This window comes from Pyxicephalus adspersus, chromosome 7, assembly GCF_032062135.1.
Source record: "Pyxicephalus adspersus chromosome 7, UCB_Pads_2.0, whole genome shotgun sequence".
Classification (NCBI taxonomy): domain Eukaryota; kingdom Metazoa; phylum Chordata; class Amphibia; order Anura; family Pyxicephalidae; genus Pyxicephalus; species Pyxicephalus adspersus.
The window spans coordinates 12,690,747-12,711,015 of NC_092864.1; the positions used below are offsets into that span (position 1 = coordinate 12,690,747).

Consider the following 20,269-nt stretch of genomic DNA (forward strand, 5'->3'; position numbering starts at 1 on the left):
ACACACACACACACACGAGGGGGTGCTGAGAAGCTCCTGGCTTTGCCCCCTTCTAAATGAAATAGAGAAATAAGTGTGGTGGCATATGACAGTGTCTACAGATGCAAAAAACTTTCCCTCGCCTTCACTATGTCAAAACACATTCAGCGTTGTCAGAGGACCTTGCTTCATAAATGAACACCAAAAGCCTCATCAGTACACCTCTACAATCTTTAATTCACCAATAAATGTATGTATTTCCATGTAATGCCTAAATCTGACTTGGTAATGGCTTTGTGTGGTCTCTATACAGCAGAACTGGAGTGTGAGAAGAAGCAGCATAAGGAGCCAATCAGGAGACATCAAGAACAGATAGACTTAAAGCATACCTAAACTCAGAATTTTCTCCTAATTGAATGGGATCGTACAGCCTCCCGTGATGCGTGACGTAGGTATCCCGGGAAAGCTTTTGGGTGAAAAGGATAAAAATTGCCAATCTCACGCATGCACAGAGGTTTTTTTCAACCTACGACACCTGATCTAGCACCAGGGTTGGCTGATGTAGGAAGAGGAAGCGAAGATGGCGGCGCCTGGCAGGCTTGCCCAGGAACAGATACCGGGACAACGCGGGACCCGATGGAAGAGACCTCTGGACTGATCGACTGTGCTGCGGAGTTGAAGGCAAGTGTATTTTTTTTTTTTGTTTTGGGCATTTTTCAGTTTACTTCATCTTTAACTCTGTTCTGCTTGCCCTTTCAGTCTCCAGTTGCAGGCTGGGGCCAGTCCAGGACAACCTGGGCTTGGAGGAAATGGCTTAATTTATGTTGGCTGTCAGTCTGAGGACCTCTAGTGGCCAAAATGAGTGTTGCAAGGATCATCAATTAATGGAAGCTGGCTAATGGCTATTTTTATCTGGAGCTGTACAGATGGAGTCGTCGTCACTAATGAGCACCCGGTCTTTGTCCTTTGTCTTTGCAGGCCATATTGTACAGCGATGGAGCCCGGCAGCATGGAGAACCTGAACATTTTGTATCAGAGCACAGACTTCCTGGTGGTGAACAAGCACTGGGACATTCGCATAGACAGCAAGATGTGGTACGAGAAAGTGACGGTGCAGAGCCAGCTGAAGCATCGATTCCCTGAGCTGGCTGATCCTGACACCTATTATGGGTTCAGGTGGGTGAGCAAGGTGTCATATTAATTAACAGGATTTATATAGCTCCAACATATTACACAGCGCTGTACAATAAATAGGTGGTGGAAATGACAGACACGGGGAGGAAAGGACCCTTGGCCAGAAGAGCTTAAAATCTAAGAAGGGGGGGAAACAGCACGCAATAGGTTAGGACTATTGCAATCTCTTTGCTTCTCATCTTTATATCATCTCTCCAATCTTCAGGTTCTGCCATCAGTTGGACTTCTCCACCAGCGGGGCTCTGTGTGTCGCCCTCAGCAAAGAAGCAGCAGGACGAGCGTACAAATGTTTTAAAGAACGCACCGTGACCAAGGCTTACCTGGCACTGGCAAGTATTGCGCATGTCACACAAAAGAACTCCAGACATAAGTAAATAAATAATTATAATACAAATATTATTATGGTTTACTCTGATAAAGGGCTTGTAAATCTGTGCAGCTTCTCTTACACACAAATCTGTCACCCTGCACAGCCAGCCAGGCATCTAACAATCTGAGAAGGAAGTGATGGCCGGCTAAACATATGTTAGGACCTCAGGGTAAAGCTGACCTATCGCCATGGTTTACTACCTTTATATAAAAGGATGAATAAACGTATATATATATATATATATATATATATATATTTATATAATGTCTATTTATTGTACAGCGCTGCATGATATGTTGGTGCTATATAAATCCTGTTCAATAATAATATATTTTATAAATAAAAAAGGAAATCCCTCCCCTCCTGTCTTTATCACTGCAGTGATAAAGACAGAATGGGACGCCTGCAGCCTTCTAGGATACATATGTCACATATATCAGAAGGCCATGGGCTGCTTCTTCTGCGCATGCACAATGTTATACACATGCGCAGTGAGATCGGCACTCGGAAAGAATTTTAAGCATCATTTCCAACGACAAATATCTGCACGATTCATGAATGAGCTGTGTACCTACAGCTACATTCTGCTTTATAGATGGGGGAACACAATGGAGCGGCACCCCGCTGCATTCCTTTCACTTCCATTATGATCGTTCGTCGTCCATCGCACGTGGATCCGTCAGGACGGTCATTCGGATGATGGACAACGAGCGCTGTACACATGCCAGATTCTCGTCTGATATCAATCCTGAGCCGATTATCGGATGAGCACCATTGCACATGTATATGTAGCTTTAGGTTGATGTAGGAAGAAAAAGAGAAAGAAGATGGAGGCGTCCGGTGTCTATTCCGCACAGGACTGACTGGACAAGCCAATCAAGATGGCTACAGATCTTGAACCTGGAAGAGGTGCTGGCGATGGAGCGAGGAGAGGTGAGTTTAGATAAATAATTGCAAAGAGGCAGGTAAGTTTTTTTTATATTGCAGAAAGCACATGACGGGTCAGGAGAGCATGGTTATGTGACCTGTTACATCTGGTTCCTCTTCTGGAACCACCCAATAACAGGTTGTTACTGAAAAATGCCAGGTGGTGCGCCCAGCAAAATTGGGCTGGGGAGAAAACACATTTAAAATGATTGCAAATGAGTTTTGTAATAACATTGACTTTAAATCATTTGTAATGCTTCACTGGTTAGCTTGACATTTTCTTCTACAATTCCATTGTATTGTGTTAAGCTGTCTGTAACTTCCCCACACAGGTCAGGGGCAGAGTTACGCAAAGCTGCATGACCATCACGCTGGCCATTGGCAAGAACACACAGGAGGGACGGACACACATGATGTGCGTGGAAGGGACTGAAGGTGAGGGCTAAAGGGCGACTTCAAGAAACAATCTGCTTTGGGTGATTTGTATACATTGCAAGGATTTTAACAAACATTATTGCAGATTCTTACCTGTTACAATTTAGATTAAATAGCTGTTTGTTATCCATAATCTTTGTGGACTGATTCCTGAATGGGGGGGGTGGATGACCCATGGTGCACTAAAGCTACGTACACACTTCCAATTATTATCGTTGGTAAACGAACGACGAACGATCCTGCACGATATCTGCGAACGATCGTATAGCACCGATCCTGGACATAGAGATAACGACACGATCGTTCGTAGATATTGTACACACAATAGATGCGATCGTTTGAACGATACAGGAAGTTACGTGCACCACAGGAACGTTCGTTCATCACGCATGCTCAGACCATGGACGATCAATGAACGATCGTACACACGAACGATGGTCAACGATCGTCGTCCAATCCGATCCGCCGGTCCGGTCGTTCATTTCCAACGACTTTCCTCGTTCGTCGGCGTCGTTGGTCACTTTTTTTACGAACGATTTTTGCCCAATCGATCGTTCGTTCGTCGTTCATTTTGAACGATAAAAATTGGAAGTGTGTACGCAGCTTTATTGTACTCTAATGGGGTTAGTTAACCCTTAGAGATTATTTCAGCAAAACTGAATTTCCCATTGCAAAGGGATTCCTAAATTCTAACTTAGTTCAGATTTCTTTGAAAGTCGTTCAGCCAATCACAGAAGCAGGAATATATTTGTCAGGCCTTCTGTACATTATTATTATGATTACATTATCATGTACAGCAACATAAAATGTCTAGGTTGCCACATTGCATTGATTTTTTTTTTTTTTTTGAAATCACAGCAGCTGCAAATTGAAATGGAAAGGTCTTATTGGAATAATATTAAATTACAATGTGATTTATGTACTAATTGTATATTCTGTGTTATTTTTTATTGAAAGTAGAGTTCTTGATCATTTTCTTTTTTGTTATTTTACATATTGCATGTAATTTTTACATGTACTTCATCCTAATTGCACTGCTAACATTTGCGCTTTCTGTCTGCAGGGTGCGAGAATGAAAAGCCGTGTCTGACTTATCTGACAGTCCTACAGCATGGATTATATAAAGGAGAACCTGTCACCAAAGTCTTGTTACAGCCATTGACTGGTAGGCATAGTGGGACATTTGTTTTTGGGGTTTGGCAGTTTATTCACAGGGCATAAATCATAATGATTTTTAACGTTTTCTGCATTGCTCAGTACTGGCCAATCAAATTGAAGCTTTTGTTATCAAATCATAATGCAGGCTGGCATAGTAAAGGGGAACTTAACTCCAAAAGCTGTGCTCAAAAAATGTCAAACAAAGGGCCAAGGACTAGTCTGCAGTATAGCCTTTAGTCTCCTTGCAGTCACACCATTTCCTATTGACTTGTTCTGCTCTGTGTTTCCCATATGGAGGTAGCCATTTTGGTAGAGGCAAGAGTTTGCTTCCAGCAAGCAACATTGAGCAGCACAGTAGGGACATCACCAAATCTCACTCCAAACCTTGGACTAGCGATGAGAGTATTAGATCTCATAATGCAGATATACAGCTATGGGGCTACCCATCCTAGAATCCAATCGTACAATTTTTTTTACCATTTGATTCAATAAACGTTCTATCTGATTGGATACAAGCGATGCATGGCCAGCTTATTTGATGTCTGTTTCTAGATGTCTACTGCTACACAATACTGACTTGGATTATTTGGGGGTATTAAATCATTAAATCTTGTACAATACCACATAGTGAGCAGGCAGAATTGTTAACCATGTTACTGGTTTGTGCAAGGCTTGGTTAACAAACTTACACCACTGTATGACTCAAATCCACAGGGACACCAATGCTTTGTGCCACTTTAACAGGCTGCTGCCTCTCTAGTCTGACTTGTCTGACAAGTGGTCATCCTGACTGATTCTTAAGGGACATAGCATTGTTAATCCCTGTTTCTTTTCCCTACCTCTTTTTTATATCCTATTAGGCCGGACACATCAACTTAGAGTCCATTGCAGCGCCTTGGGCTATCCTATCGTAGGGGACTTCACCTATAGCTTGAAGACCGACACGGATCCATATAGGATGATGCTGCATGCCTACTACCTATGTATCCCCACAGACCATGAGCTCATCGAAGTCACAGCACCTGATCCATTTGAGCCAGAAATCGACTCCAACTGGACACCTACAGAAACTGTCCAAAGCCTGAGTGACGCCATGGCCAACCTTATCAACAAGGCACTCTCCACAGAGAGCGCAGAACCTGAGGGCAAGGCTGAGCCAGCAAAGCTGATGGAGGAAAAGAGGGAAACAGAGGAGGAGAGAGCTGTGTGCCAGCAGTGGCTAGCTGAGTGGTCTGGGGAGTAATCTGCTTTAGTCAATTTGTATTATAGCAATGTAGCAAATGCAAGAGGCACAAACCAATGCCCAGCACTCATTTGTAGTCCTGGAAATGAGGCCATAACATCTTAGAAGTAGTTTATCCACATCTGGTTCAGCCAATCACATCTGTAGGACTGCACTGCTCGATAGCATCCTCTGTGTCAGAGATGTTCACCAGCAAAACATAATTTATTGCTGCTAGAGTATTTTAATGCTTTTTTTTTACTAAGCTCTGGTCAAGAAGGGATATGAGGACATAGCAGCAAGAGGTCACCCTCTTATATTTGTTGTTTGGACTGGAGCTGCTTTTGTAGTGTTCATTTTAGAATATACTTGCTCGATGCACACACACACATGGACATAAGTATTTCTGTGAAAGGTGTAAAGTCTCTGTGATGCCACTGGTTTCCATTGAATTCATAGGTGGACTCTGCAGTAATGTCATTGGTCTCCATTGGATTCATAGGCTGCCTGCTCAGTGATGCTAATGCTCTCCATTGGGTTAATGGGCTGCCTGCGCAGTGACGCCAATAATCTTCAATGAACACATAGTATGTCTGCTCAGTTTTGCCAATTATTTCCATTGGTATCCTAGGCTGCCTGCTCATTGGTGCCAGTGATCTCCATTAAATTCATAGGCTGTCTGCTCATTGGTGCCAGTGATCTCCATTAAATTCAAAGGCTGCATTCTCAGTGGTGCGAATGATCTCCATTGAATAATAGGATGCCTGCTCAGTTATGCCAATGAACTCCATTGAATGCATTGGCTGCCTGCTCAGTGGAGCCAATGATTTCCTTTGCTTTCATTGGCTGCCTGCTCAGTGATGCCAATGCTCTCCATTGGTTTCATGGGCTGCCTGCTCAGTGATGCCAATAATCTTTAATGTATTTATAGTCTGCCTGCTCAGTTATGCCAATTATTTCCATTGAATTCATAGGCTGCCTGCACAGTGGTGCCAATGATCTCCTTAGAATTCATAGGCTGCCTTCCCACTGATGTCTCTGGTCTGATCTCATAGGCTTCTGAATTCATAGTTTGTCTTCACAGTGGCAAAACTTTAGTTCCAGGTGAAAATGTTGGCTGCCTCTTTAATGACATTACTGGTTTGCAAAGAACTTATAGGCTACCGTTCCAGTGACATCACTGGTTTGCAGTTAATTCTTAAGTTGCCGCTTTAGTGATGTCACTGTTTTCAGAGAATATAGGCAACACCTTTACGGTCAGTGACTTCCATTGGATTTAGGGCTGCATCTTTTATGATGTCACTGTTTTCCAGTGAGTTCATTGGCTGCCTGTTCAGTGATGGCACTACTTCTCAGTAAATTGATAAGTTATGTTCTTAGTGAGGTCACTACCCACAGATTGATGTTTTTTATGATTATTGATACAGCATAACAAAGGGCTGCCTTCTTTTGGTATGGATAGGAGGATATTTATAGCCATAGACTTCCTTCCTAACAAAATGTTTGTGCAGTGATTGTTATATATGCCTGTTCACCAGCTAGCTATACAGGGAGTAACTGTAGAGAATAACTTTTTAAACTTTTTGGTCTAAATGTGGCTTCCTAAAGCCTATTTTTTTGCTGCTCAATCTCCATTATGGCATCAAATTGTTGGGGGTTACTGGAGGTAGAACTTGTTGGAATTGGAACTATCCCCATTCTAAATTTGGCTTCTTGGCCAGACTCATACCTCAGATAAAACTTAGGTCACAATGATGGAGGAAATAATCTCCCTTTTTGTTAGCCATTCAGGTCCTCTCCTGTTATACAGTGGGAGTATAATTGGTTACTGTACAGAACACTGACTGAAATAATTTGTCCTTCCTGGATGTGGCCCCTTGATTGATATGATACTTCAGATTAAAGTGGAACAAAACCCCTATATACTCACCTTTCTCCTGTCAATGGGGAATTTTAGGCTAAGGAATATTTTTAATACAAGCATCTGAATGCACTTTTAAAATAATTATTACACATTGGTAATCCGTAGTATCACTTTGCCAATTCCAGGTTTATTGCCATGGCTTCCTAAATTTTCGTTATTGACTGGACACAATCGATAATGTTGGTTCTTTTTTCAATGAGAAGGTTGCCCAACCAAAAGTGATATCGGACACATGGTTGCTAAAACTAAAAGTAAACTGGAATGGTTTTGGGTCTATTTTATTATTTTGTATTTATCCTTTTAATAACTGATGTTTTCTTTTTTTTTCTTTTTATATTTTTTGGTTATGGGTTAACCAAAGAGACAGCACAACAGGTGCTACCTGCTTTATATTCAGTGGGCCTGATTTATAAAGTCTGGAGAGGAGACACTTCACTCAGTGAACCTGGGTGATCTAGCAACCCTGGAATAGATCTGGTTCGGGATTTAAAACAATTGCTAGTAAATAGCAAATGACTGAAGAAATCCATTAGAAGTTTGCTGGATTACTCAGCCTCACTGATGGAAGTGTATCCTTTCCGGTCTTGGAGAGTTTTAACAAATCAATCCGATTAAGTCATTGCTCTGACTTATTCATTGAGTGTAAGAATTTGGACAGGTGTAAATGTTTATTTACGCTGTGTATTTAGCAGTTTTCCTGGAGGTTTGTTTGCTTTTCTTCTTAAACTCCTCCCGACAAATACAGTGGTGTAGAAAATAATGACCCAGCCTAAATCATGAGCATCTTTAACTGGAAAAAATCTAAATATGAGGAGATTATGAACTGAACCAAGCAATTCGATGTAGAATATTGCAGAGATGTCAGACAAGAATTAGTTCTTGATTCACATTTTAGCCATAGCTGTAGCTAACAACAGTTATTATGCAGGTTTTACCACTTCTATATGTACTTGATAGAGTGCACACTTTTGTTTTTTTTTTGTTTTTTTTGTTTTTTGAGTAAGTGAAAAAATAAACTTGAAAAAGTCATCCCTACAAAGAAAATATGTGCACCAAATCGAAGGTAGACAAGAGTAGAAAACTCTTGTGGACCCTTTGTGTGGCAGCAGTGGTCACAGGTAAAAGTTTGGCTTCCCCTTACTTTGTTGGAGTTAGAGCTTTCCAATCAGCAAAGCTTATGCTTCTTGCTGAATAAAGAACTCTTGTTCTAATGCCACAGGGGATATGTTGGGTCACGGTAGAGGCCTCACTGCTTCCACATAGAACTGAAAGCTCACTTGGGTTTCCAAACATATCTGTCTGCAGGCTTCTCCTCTGATCTTTATTATCTTAACAAGCAAAGCTTGTTTAAGAATATTACAATTCTAGGGCTGTCGGAAACATGCCCCCTCCCCCATTGCACGCCGTGGTTTGATCTGCCGCTCCCTTACTGATACAGAGAACAGAGGATTGAACCACGATGCTTAGCAGGGGGACCAGACATCTAAGATACCTGGAAGTGTGTTGGATGTTGAACATTCTATAGCCACTAAAACTTTTTTAGGAAGATAAAGATTGCTGTGCAGGACTGGTTAGTATTAACCATTTTTTTTTACAGGGAGACGTGTCATATTTCTAGCATCAGGGCTAATTTAAAGCTGAACTCCAGCCAATGAGTAGGGAAAGCAGAGGACCTCTGCCCAGTGTTTTTTGCTGTCTGTATCTCTGTTGGGAAAGATTTCTATCCCAATTAGAATTGTTGTCTGGATAAAAATTAGGGGAAGACCTCATGAAAGGTAGACACACACAAACAACAACTTACCAACACATATCAGGGGCTTTGAAGGTTCTTCATCAGGGCTGATATGAGAGGAATGTTGGACATGTGGGTTGTCTAGGTGGCTGTAGTATTTTTACATGAAAAATATCCTTCATCTGTTCTTTATCCTATATGTGATCAATATAGGCTTATTTTGGAACTGGACCAATTTACAATCCAAACTCTTCCACTTAAAAAATGTAAGATTTATGTTGTGTTAGTTTCCTTATCAGGCAGATATTCCCTTTCTTCTTGGTGACAGTGGTCAAGGACAGGAAGTAAAGGATTACTATCAACCCCAGCAGAGACATACATAGTAGAAAAACCTGACAGAGCTTTCATTCCTTACTTCATAACTTAATATATTATTGGCTGGATTTGGGCTTTATTATACTGTATGTATACAAAGATAACGGGTAAAATGGAATATGCTTGAAATGTAAGATAGGTGTTTTGAAGAAATATTATTTTTATGCTAAATCTGTATTTATTTTTGACTGTAATGAAAATTTGCCTTGGATTTTATGTATTTACACTGCATCAGCTTTACTGTCCCTTTGTTATAATTTGACATCTGTTTTTATGATTGTATCTTTATATTGTATAGTAAATGGGAACCATGCACAAGGATTGAAAATTAAAATGTATCTTATTATTGATGGTCAAAGTGATTTTGATCTTTCTTTTCTTAGTAGGTGTGGCTGTGTAAATGTTGAAAGTAAAATACACACCATGCAATGCAGGCTACCAATGTTTTTCTGTGGAAATTCGTCTAAAACCTTTGCCATGTAAAGTCCTGGCATCTACTCGTCTTTCTCCTGTAGGGTACATCAGCCAACTCATTAGGAGTTACAAAGCATGGAGTGTTCTCACCCCTAACAGCCAATGGCAACACTCCCTACATAAGGGGTGGGCAAACTTTTTGTCTCAGGGGCTACAATAATTTTTAAAATTTGACCGACCAGTATCTGCTGGATGGGAGGGGGTTGATATGAACATATATATATTACGTGTAAAAGAAAACTTTCAGTGCAACTTCAGTGGGAACAGTATTGTTGGTCACCCATTTTTGCCTATGGACAATTTTGTACCAATATTTGATGGGCCGAATTGACAACCCCAACGAGTCATAGTTTGCTCATGCCTGCCCTACAGTGCTTAATAACATCCATTGAGCTCAGTTGTTAAATTTACAGTGGATGGTGTTCCCTTCGGTTCATGGTTATTAGGGATCAGAATTCCCTTTGGCTGATGTTCTCTTATGGAATACAGAGTCATTACCCAGAAATCTTAACCTCAACCCCAAACATTGCCTTTGAGATGAATTGGAATGCAGATTGTTAGCCAGGTCTTCATGTTCAACATTAGTATCTGATCTCACCAATGTTCTTTTGGCTCAGTGTGTACAAATTACCATAGAAAAACTCCAAAGTCTTGGACCTGGGACAACCTCATATTAGTGTCCATGGTTTAAAAATGATATGCCCAAGAAGCTCAGGTAAGTGTGGATTCATGTGGACCCAGACCCCTGGCCACATAGTGTACCAAGGCCTTCACTGGGCTTTTCTTTTACATTAGTTTTCCCTAGAAAGGGCTGACTAAAAGAGAAATTCATCCTGGTACGATGTCCAAGATGTTACCAGTCCTACCGAAGTACGGGCCTGTCATGTGGCTTTTTTTTACTGCAGATTGTCTGCCCTTGCTACATGCAGAAATCAGTACAAAAAGTAGCCGTACAAAAATCAATACAAATATTCACTTACCCTTTTTTTTTTTATTTATTGGAGATTTTAAAGATAATTACAATTAAAAATATTCCTACTGTTATTGTCATGCAAAAATAAATTAAAGACTGTACCTTTTGTGTGCTAATTGTTGAGGAAACCATGTTGTCTGAAATCTGTACTGACACATCTGTCTTATATTTATTAAGAGGTAATAACTCCATTAGACTTGTATTGTGCTAACAATCATAGAGATCCCTCTACAAAGTACATTCTAGGCACTCTGCCATCTAATTGGCCACCGTCACCGGCTACAACACTCAGCACCTCGTGTGGTCAAATAGAAGCCATAGCTATGGAGGTACTCAAACTTTTTTAGTTTTGGATTGTGGAAGGGTAAGTGGTGTAACCTTTGTGCACCACTTTTGTGTGTCTGTGTTCCCACCTGAGACTCTTCCTACTTATCTATTTGAGGGTTTTCAAACAGGAAATAAGTAAGAATCTTCCTAATGGGGTTTACACAAAATTAAAAACACATTGGGATGAACTTGCTAAAGGAAAAAGGGAGGCTGTTCAAGAAAAGTTCAGTGTTAGTAAGTGAATCTGTGTTGATTTTAAAAGCCCAATAAAATGCAAGGGAGTTTGGCTATCACAACTGAAGCCAGAGTTTGTATAAATGGGCCCCCAAGTCCTTTAGTAAATGAACCTCATTTTCTGGTATGTCATGAAATAAACCTTGTCCACTGGTTAGTAGACTATAGGCAAATTAGGAGCTTGATATCCATGTAAAAGATCATTTCACTTGTTGGCTAAACTGTATATATATATATCTATGCATAATAATTACAATCTTTTTACAAATGTTGTGTAAATATTTCTTCCAACCCCATATCTCATATATAAGAAAGGAGGCAAAATTAAGGATTGCGTTCAATGTGATTAAATCCTTTGGCACAATTCAAAGGTGAAGGTCTCATAAAAGGAAGATGACCCCTACAGCAGTCAGGACAAAAGACAGGGACTGTAGGAACACTGGAGAAGATGAACCTGCAAAAAGAAACAAAAACCTCTGTAAAGTACAGTAAATACTTGCCAATCCTGATAAACAATCCAGTAGCTTTTCTGGACTATAATCGCAAGGAATGGTGTCAACCTCTCCCAGTTATCTGTTTCTATACTGCAGAACATGTTTCCTCTATTCATTCCTGCAACATCAGTGATCCATGATCCAAAAGTGCTGATTACCACTGGATATCTAGCAGGATCAGCAGGTATTTTTTCACATGTAGGACAAAACTAATTTGATATATTTACCAAAACAAAAAAAGGAGTAGCCTAATATACATCTCCCATCTCTAGATGAAACCTTGCTATGTTCTAGAACAACCTTTCTAACCCTGAGGAACCCTTGAAATAATGTTCAAATCTCAAGGCTCCCCTACTAAAACCATTTTTTCGGGGGAAATAAAGCCTCCTAAATTGGTGGCCAGTGAAATGTCCCACTTCAGTGATAGCTATAATACCTTCTTTGCGGACAACTAAAAACTTCATTAGAGTCATGCAACTGGCTCTACTAAATGGTGTTGGTCCCAGAACTGTGCAGTTGACATCAAATGTGAGGGCTGTCAGCACAGTTTGAGGAACCCCCTAGCAATTTGTGAGGTTCCAAGGAACCTTGGTTAAAAATAATTTTCCCAAAATCTAGGAAACTCTTGAGAAATCCTAATCTGTTATTTTAAATCCTTCATTTTAATTATAAGAAAGTTTTATATCGCAAACAGCAAAGCACAGAAAATTATACTCACTAGTTTTGGTGGTAGAGACGGTGGTAGAGACAGTGGTAGCTGTGGTGGTCACATCCCGAATTCCTCCCAGGATACCCAGGCCCAATGTGTCAAGGTCTGATTGTTTCTGGGCTTGGATCCATTGACTGACAGTGGTGTTGTTTGACTGGGTGAGCAGATCAGCAGTATTGTTGCCAAGAAGGTTCTTTACATCGCTGACTGTGAGGCCCTGGTGGGACAAAAGATGCACTTAGACAAGTCCTGAGATCCAGGTGAAATTTATGAAAACTGCTGAAAGTTAGACATATTCAACTTTGGCAGCAGGGCATTTTGTTCTACATACAACATATCCTCCTTATAGAATAGCTTAAGCCTTTTTTTATTTGGGATAGAAAAAGGAAAAGTTAAAACCCTTGTTTGTGTTTTTGTGTCAACTGTGTACCATTGGGGATACTTCCCCCATCTTCCTTTAGTTTTCTTAACTTTCTGTTTGAACTAATAGAAAATCTCTCCAAAGAGTAATTCCACTTTGCACAAACATATTTCCTTCTTAAATAAACCTAATTAGGTAATTATTGCCTAATTTTTACTTACTGTCACAGAGCTGGGGTTCAGGCTTGCAAAGGTTGAGATATCCATGTTGGGACTCTTGGAGGCGAGCGCCTTAAGGTCTGCCAAGGGTGCACCACCTGACAAAATAAAGAGGGATTTACTATGGGTGTAGTTTCAAGGCATTTATTGGGTTTCATTTCATTCAGCCATAGATCAGTATCACATGTGGGCGTTACCACAGCTTCCAGTTTTTGGAAACCAGTGGACAGTTGCCTTCTGGGCCCTTCCACAAGCCTTAAACTGCCAGCATTGCATAAGGAAGCACAAAGAACTGGGGGTAATGCTATTAGGTAAAAAATAGGGTATGCAAAGAAAGTGGAAGGGTTTTATTAATTCATTATTCATTAGAATGTTGATGAGAAGGGATATTAGGAACCAGAGGAGATAAAATATAAACAAATTAAAGTTAAGCTTTAAAAGTTGGTTCTGATGCAGTGGGTGGCTCTCTAGTTTACTTTTATCTCTGAGTTTGATGTCCCCACATCCCCACGGTATGCAAATTTTAAAGATCACCTCTGACTGGCTAAAACAATCGACCAATCACCAAGTCTTACTCCCCAGAGGAAGAGTCTTTACAGTGAAGATTTGGAATCTGTACTCCAGATTTAGAGGAGGAGAAAAGTTCACACAAGTGCTGTTACCTGCTTACATTTTTAAAGAGTTATTTAAAGCACATCTAAACCATTTTTTTAAGTAAAAATGTGACAGAACTTCTAGAAAGTTTTTATAATTGTCTGTGGGGGCCACAGGAGGGATTTCTCCTAAATGTACGTCAATGTAGAATAAAGTCAGCAATTAGCTGTTCGAGCACTGGGCTGTCTTTGCTGTATTACCCACCTAGATATGGCTTAATTAAGTTGTAATAGGTAGAGGTTTGGTCAGCCATGTTCTGATAGGATGCATTTGCACTAACGTACAACGCGTCCTTCACAGTCTGGTTGCAGGCTGATACATCCAATGGTTGGACATCACTGTGGTGAAGAAGAACATAAAATACAATAGATCAATATCAGATGCAAATTATAAATCAAAAGAAAATAGACAAACCAAGGGTTTGTTTATGCAAACAGGCAATTGTTATTCACTTAAGAATGTTCATATGACCAAGCTTCTCTCTTAACAGGAAGTATTCTTTGCAGTAATATGCAGGAAACACTACGCATGCTCTGCAGCGCAGCCCACATTTTATTAAATATTAATGCAAAGTGAACACTGTAGTGTCATTCAGGTTATAATTTGTTATCCAATCAGAAATATAAATATTCCTTTACAACACATTAAATATAGATTAGAAGAAATAACTGACCTTAAAGCACTTGGTGTGATGAGCTTCAGCTGGTTTGAATTCAAGATACAGATGTATTTGCTGCCAATGGCACTGAGTGCAGTTCCATTCAATTGGTTAGCCAAGGTAATATATCGTGAAATAATTGTCTGGGCCTGAAAATACCAAAAAAGAGGAAAGAAAAAGTCATTGGTCTTGCAGTGTATTTGGGCCACCTATGTCATTCTTTAAAGGGAACCTATCTGACCCACAATGCAGCATTCTGCCTGGGCATAGAACTGAAGCTGAACAGGAAACAAAAATAGGTTGGCAGTGTTTTCCTGCACACTTTACTAAAGTTGGACTGGTGACTTGGTGTTAGAGAGAAGGAGGACCCACCAACATAAGTTTATTGGCACGCTGGTATTTTTCATAAGGCAACTGGACAATATAACTGTGGCCCATTGGAACTTTTTATGGTCCTCCTGGGGGACCAATCCAACCCTGCCCCCATACATAAACAGAAACTTCATCTCAGTGTTAAATATTAAGACAAATTCCCTTAAAGTGAGCTGTTTTCTGATTTGCAAACCATTCTAAAATGTACACTAAGGGTCTGCCATGGAAAAAAAGCACCAACCAGTCTTATATTTACCCAAGGCTGTCCAATCTACAGCTGCTGGGATAATAAGTGGATACCAGATGCAGAGCTTAATAACATGCAAGATTTTGGTGCTCATCATTTTCCTACTCACCAAGCTGTCTGTTGGTCCTGATGCCAGTAAACTTCCCAAAGTGTCTACGGAGGTGATGTTCCATTTGCTAATGTCAGCTGGGGTACACAAGAAGCTGATGGCTCCCAAGCTGCTTACAACGTTATCTGGATAACCTCCAGGATAGATCTATATGAAAGAGCCATGATTAGAGACAGATCAACCAATAACCTCACTTATGTATTGAAGAACCTCCTTTATAATTATAATCTGCCTTTTCTTGTATGGCCAGTTCTGTTCACCCAGTGGGCCTGATTTATCAAAGAGGATACACTTTCATCAGTGAATCTGGGTGCTACAGCAAACCTGGAACAGATTTCTTCAAAGTAATTTGCTATTTGTTAACAAATGTTTTGAATCCTAGACCAGATCCTTTTCAGGTTTGCTCTATCAATCAGTTTCCTTGATGAAAGAGTATCCTCTCCAGCCTTGGAGAGCTTTAATAAATCAGGCCCAATGTCTTCCAGACTAAATTGTTACTTTAACCCCAAAGACAACATTTACTGATCCTGCAAGAATTTCCTTAATACACTGTATATAATATTTAATAAAACAGTATTTGTACAGGAGCAAAGCCTAGTGATTATGGAGATTTGTTGATTAACCTCCTAGGTGGTATGATTATTTAAGTGTTCATAAATGTCAAGGCAGTACATTTGACATTTAAAAATACTTGTTATTTTAAATTTACCCCCACAGCACACGCCGCCCACATGTACACAAACTGCGGGCATCGCCAAGGGGACACAGATGCCGAGGCAGCACCGGACGCCACAGGCTGGTGGGGACCAGGTAAGCCCTCAATTTCACCCCGAATGTGGCTCGGGGTTACAGCTTTGAAAAACATCGCACCGAGCCTGAGAAGCATATGACCACCGCTGGTCTCCATGCTCTCGTGGCCCGGCCGCCAGGCGGCGGCAGCCCTGCATTATGGGATGTCTGCCTTAAAGTGTATATTGTAGTGAACAATGTACTGTCAGCATTTTAGAAGCTGAGTTACCTACCTAAAAAATATTTGTGGGTACTTACCGCATCAAGTTTATTCTTTAGGACTTGCAGTTGCTCATTTGTGAATGCCTTACTGCTCAATGCGGTCAGATAGTTTAAAAGAATGTCATTATCTAAGCAGAGATCCAGTGAAGAAGTGTCGTAGTTCAGTGGAAGGAGATCATCAGTAACCTTTTCAGCTGTGATCTGCATGCCGTTGGGGCAAGCTGCAATGGGAGGAAGTCATGTTAGAACATAGAATTTCCTTTATAATCCAAGCAGAAGTATGTAGGCACAGTTGGAAACGACATATTATTTTTAGTTTTTACTAAAAGTCCATTTTTAAAGATATGCTGCTCTCTTCTTCTAGTCCAAGCAGCACTGGGAAGCTGGCGCTGTATGATTTTTGGTAAACTAACTAGCACAGTATGGCACAGATAGCACAGATTGCCTTGACAACACTTTTGTTATAAAGCATTGCTTGGTTCTAAATGAAAATGGTACAGATTCTATAAAGTTAGGTGTACACAGAGCTTTGGCAAAATGTTATTACAAAAATCTACATTCAAGATGAGAATGGTCCTACAAGTAAATGATAATAATTTGGAAAACTAAGATTAAAATGGGGTAAAAAAGGTAAAGGCTGATGAGATAAGTGGAGTAACCACTTCACTGTTGGTCTGACACAGGAATGTTGAATATAAACCTCAAACTCTATATACTTGAGTATAAACCGAGGCAGTAAAAACAGAAAAATTTTTGGCTCGAGTATAACCTGGGCAAAAAATGTGGCAGTCATTGCTAACATTCAAAACAGCAATGCACATTTAGGGTTTAAAACCAGACATACACCTTTTTAGCCATTGAAAGTCAATGTACCATATAAATGTGAATGATCAACTACACAAAAAAATGATCAAACCCATATACATATGTTAAAACACATCACTAGTTCTATCAGGCCAAAATGTAATTGACTCATCTACATTTGTTACACTTACTTGGTGTCTCACGTCGTGTTCTGTTGGAAGACTTCTGCAGGCGCAATGACACCAAGGAAGCAAACTGGTCTCTGGAGAAGGCAGAGTTCTGTATAGCAGTCTTCATCCAAGAATTAAAATCTCCCTGCCAAACAAATGAAAAGTTAGCAAGAGTAAATAAATAATAAGAATATGGCCCTGATTTACTAAAGCTCTCCATGATTTGGGAAAATAGACTATCATAGGAGAACCTGGGCGATCTAGCAAACCTGGAATGATTTGCTATTATTTGGCAAGTGTTTTCAATTCCAAGGTTTGTTGGATCACACAGGTTCTTCCATGATAGTCTATCGTCTTCTGTCTTAGAGAGGTTTAATATTTCCAGTCCAAGGGCTCAAGTAGCATATTTCTGGTGTACTCAGCTTGGACTTGTGATGAGTTTCCTACAGACCTGTTTTGGACCTCTGTATAAGCTGTATCAATATGCTTCTTTTTTATGGCATTGTTACCCTAGACCACCTTCCTGATTTGGGCTGAATTTCAGACCAGATCCAACATCAGTATCTGTTTAAAACAACAATGGAGTCCAGGTGTACTGCTCAATGGTAAGTGTTCTCCGCAGCCCATTTTAGCCTGGTACACCACCTGGCAATTTTAAGTAACCACTTGACTGGTTTTGAGTGGTTACTGAAAAATTGAGCCGCAATACAGGGACCACCAGTTACTTACAGCTTCTTCCCACCCAGATTAAAAAAGTTCTGGGTAGAATACCGATGGTGTTTGATTTTTGTAAAAGAGGATTTTACATCAGAATAGTATTAAATTAAGCCTTGGCTCCTTTTCTCCTGCATGAACTACAGAAGGGGGAAGCCGGTAAACCAAAAATATTGCAGATTGTGCAGGAGCTTGACCTTTTATAGACATTTATTATTATGCTAAAATGAAACGAATAAATTCAGTTTATATGCATAAATTAAGCGCCAAATAATAAAAAAGTACAAATAATAATTATGACATAATCATAATTCTTAATAAATCATAAATCATACAATCCTTCCAACTTTTCTATTATTCTAGGTTCAGTTTGTTTCTATAAATACCTTTTGCATATGTGTTTGCATATGGCTACAATTCATGCTTCATTCAGAATGTCTTCATTTGTGACCACCCTATTGTGCTTCAAATGCTAAAAAATGTGTACACCCCCATCCATGATACCCAATGCAAGGAAGCATGATACATGAAGTTTTCTTATAGGCAGGAAGCTGACATTGCAGCTGTTTCTATTGTTTCGCCACAAATAGTGGAAACTAGCAGCAGACACACAGACTGACCACAAGTCTTTAAATTTGGAACTTTTGTTTTATATATTACTCATATAAGACTTTATACTTTTTGCTCTTTATTAATTCCTAATGTGAGAACTGGTATTTCAGATGTCCCTTAGAAACTACAAAACTCTCCCCCACAGATGTACATGACATATCAGTGTTATAATTGCACTAATAACAATTCTAGACCCTCGTTCGATACTTACACTGGGAATACTGGCTATTAAGGACTGGTTCAAATATGCAACTATTCCTCCGAGTGAATTCAGGGTGTCTGACGTCCAGTTGGATGGCAACCTTAATGAATGCAAATATAAACAGGCTCAATGATCCGGAAGCAGGTTTTTCCCCTTTATATAGACAAAACCAATTACCAAACTTTTGAAATAAATATCATATTTTATATGTACGGTAAATCTTGTTGCTCCCTACTATTGACTAAAAAAAAGCAGACAAAAGCACAGAAAAGTCAAGTATTTAAAAAGTTTATTTTCAACATATTTCCTTTACCTTGAATTACTTTCTATTTACATGCAATATGTCTTTTGCAAAATTGCTAGGACCCTTGGCTACTCCAGGAGAGTCAAATCCCTAGAGCAGCTCTCATTGGCTGGTCCAGCTCCTCCACCCCTCCCTACAAAACTATATGATGTCACTTGATTGACAGCTGTGAGTATACTGGGGTTGTCGATATCACTTCGAAGATTGAGGCACCCAATAGCAGTCTCAGTGCTTTTAAAATGAAGGCTTGTACAGGTAAATAACATACCTAAAATTTATATGGTTATAGTTATATAGTTATATAGTTACTATATATAGTTATATAGTTATTTATATAATTTAGTGACAGGGTCGGGTGTAAAACATTCTATTCTTTGTAGCTCTTCTTCAGCCATGGCATTACTGTACTTATTATTTTCAGCAGAAACTGGCAGCTCAAACATAACACCAGCATACATATCAACTTTAGTTTGATCAATATTCAATTCTTATCAAACTGCTCAATATAAATGTCAATCAAATTGTTCTACCGCACACTACAACTGATAAATGTGTCATCAGGAGGAAAGCACAGGATTGTGCACACATTGATTGAACAGAAACTGATCCAAAGGTCTCAAAAACCCATTAGAAAATTGTGTGATCAATAGGAATTTTCCAACCTTGATCAAGTTTCTTTCCATTTTGGAATTGATAATCAATATCTTTTGGCTGAGCCAGTGAAATTATTGACTCTGTTCGATCAACCAGGTAAACAATTATTGGCTGGGACTAGCCTACTAGAAAAGAACAATTTCCATAGTTCATATCATCTGATCTCAGCTTTTTAGGTATATTTACTTACTTACCCATACACAGAGTTTCCACTGCTCAGAACATTCAGGATGGCTTTTTGTTGAGTGGCGGTCAAAGATTTACATTGGGTTAAGTTGGAAAGTAAACTACCTGAGGCACTCTCAATATAGGAGGTGTTCAGGTCACAGGTCAGCTGGCCCAGTACCTGGATGTTGGCGTCTGTCAGATTAAAACCTGTAACATTCTGAGACACCAATAGACAACTGGTTAGCAAGAATGGCATAGACCAATACTTCTTATTTTATAAAAGACTTACCCTTTTTCCTGTATTTCTTAAGTATTTTTGATGGTTGGGGGGAGTAATTAAGTATATCTCCAGGTAAAGCTTTTTATTTATTTTTGGATAGTTTTGGGAAAGCTGAGACTCTATATTGCTATCTGTGTCCCTACCAGAACCTTTTACTGGTGACCAATGTCATCCAAACGGAAAGTGTTGTGAGAACAAAACATA

The 20,269-nt window shown here is 39.7% G+C and overlaps 2 protein-coding genes across 2 annotated transcripts in view; one reads left to right on the forward strand and one right to left on the reverse strand.

Moving 5' to 3' along the window:
• Positions 1-959: 959 nt before the first annotated feature.
• RPUSD1 (RNA pseudouridine synthase domain containing 1) lies at positions 960-9,674 on the forward strand. Its single transcript, XM_072417485.1, has 5 exons — positions 960-1,155; positions 1,379-1,502; positions 2,803-2,905; positions 3,969-4,070; positions 4,924-9,674. Exons 1-5 carry the CDS (start codon positions 974-976, stop codon positions 5,304-5,306), a joined length of 894 nt encoding a protein of 297 aa, XP_072273586.1. The 5' UTR covers positions 960-973; the 3' UTR covers positions 5,307-9,674.
• A 1,070-nt stretch (positions 9,675-10,744) lies between these two features.
• The window catches only part of MSLN (mesothelin), a 39,672-nt gene continuing 30,147 nt past the window's right edge, over positions 10,745-20,269 (reverse strand). Inside the window, exons 28-37 of the mRNA XM_072417486.1 lie at positions 19,812-20,002; positions 18,669-18,759; positions 17,153-17,276; positions 16,194-16,378; positions 15,147-15,293; positions 14,434-14,567; positions 13,965-14,098; positions 13,110-13,204; positions 12,537-12,744; positions 10,745-11,778 (exon numbers count right to left, since the gene is read on the reverse strand). Coding sequence (XP_072273587.1) covers positions 11,705-11,778; positions 12,537-12,744; positions 13,110-13,204; positions 13,965-14,098; positions 14,434-14,567; positions 15,147-15,293; positions 16,194-16,378; positions 17,153-17,276; positions 18,669-18,759; positions 19,812-20,002 — 1,383 coding nt within the window. The 3' untranslated portion in view covers positions 10,745-11,704. The remainder of the gene's footprint in view (positions 11,779-12,536; positions 12,745-13,109; positions 13,205-13,964; positions 14,099-14,433; positions 14,568-15,146; positions 15,294-16,193; positions 16,379-17,152; positions 17,277-18,668; positions 18,760-19,811; positions 20,003-20,269) is intronic.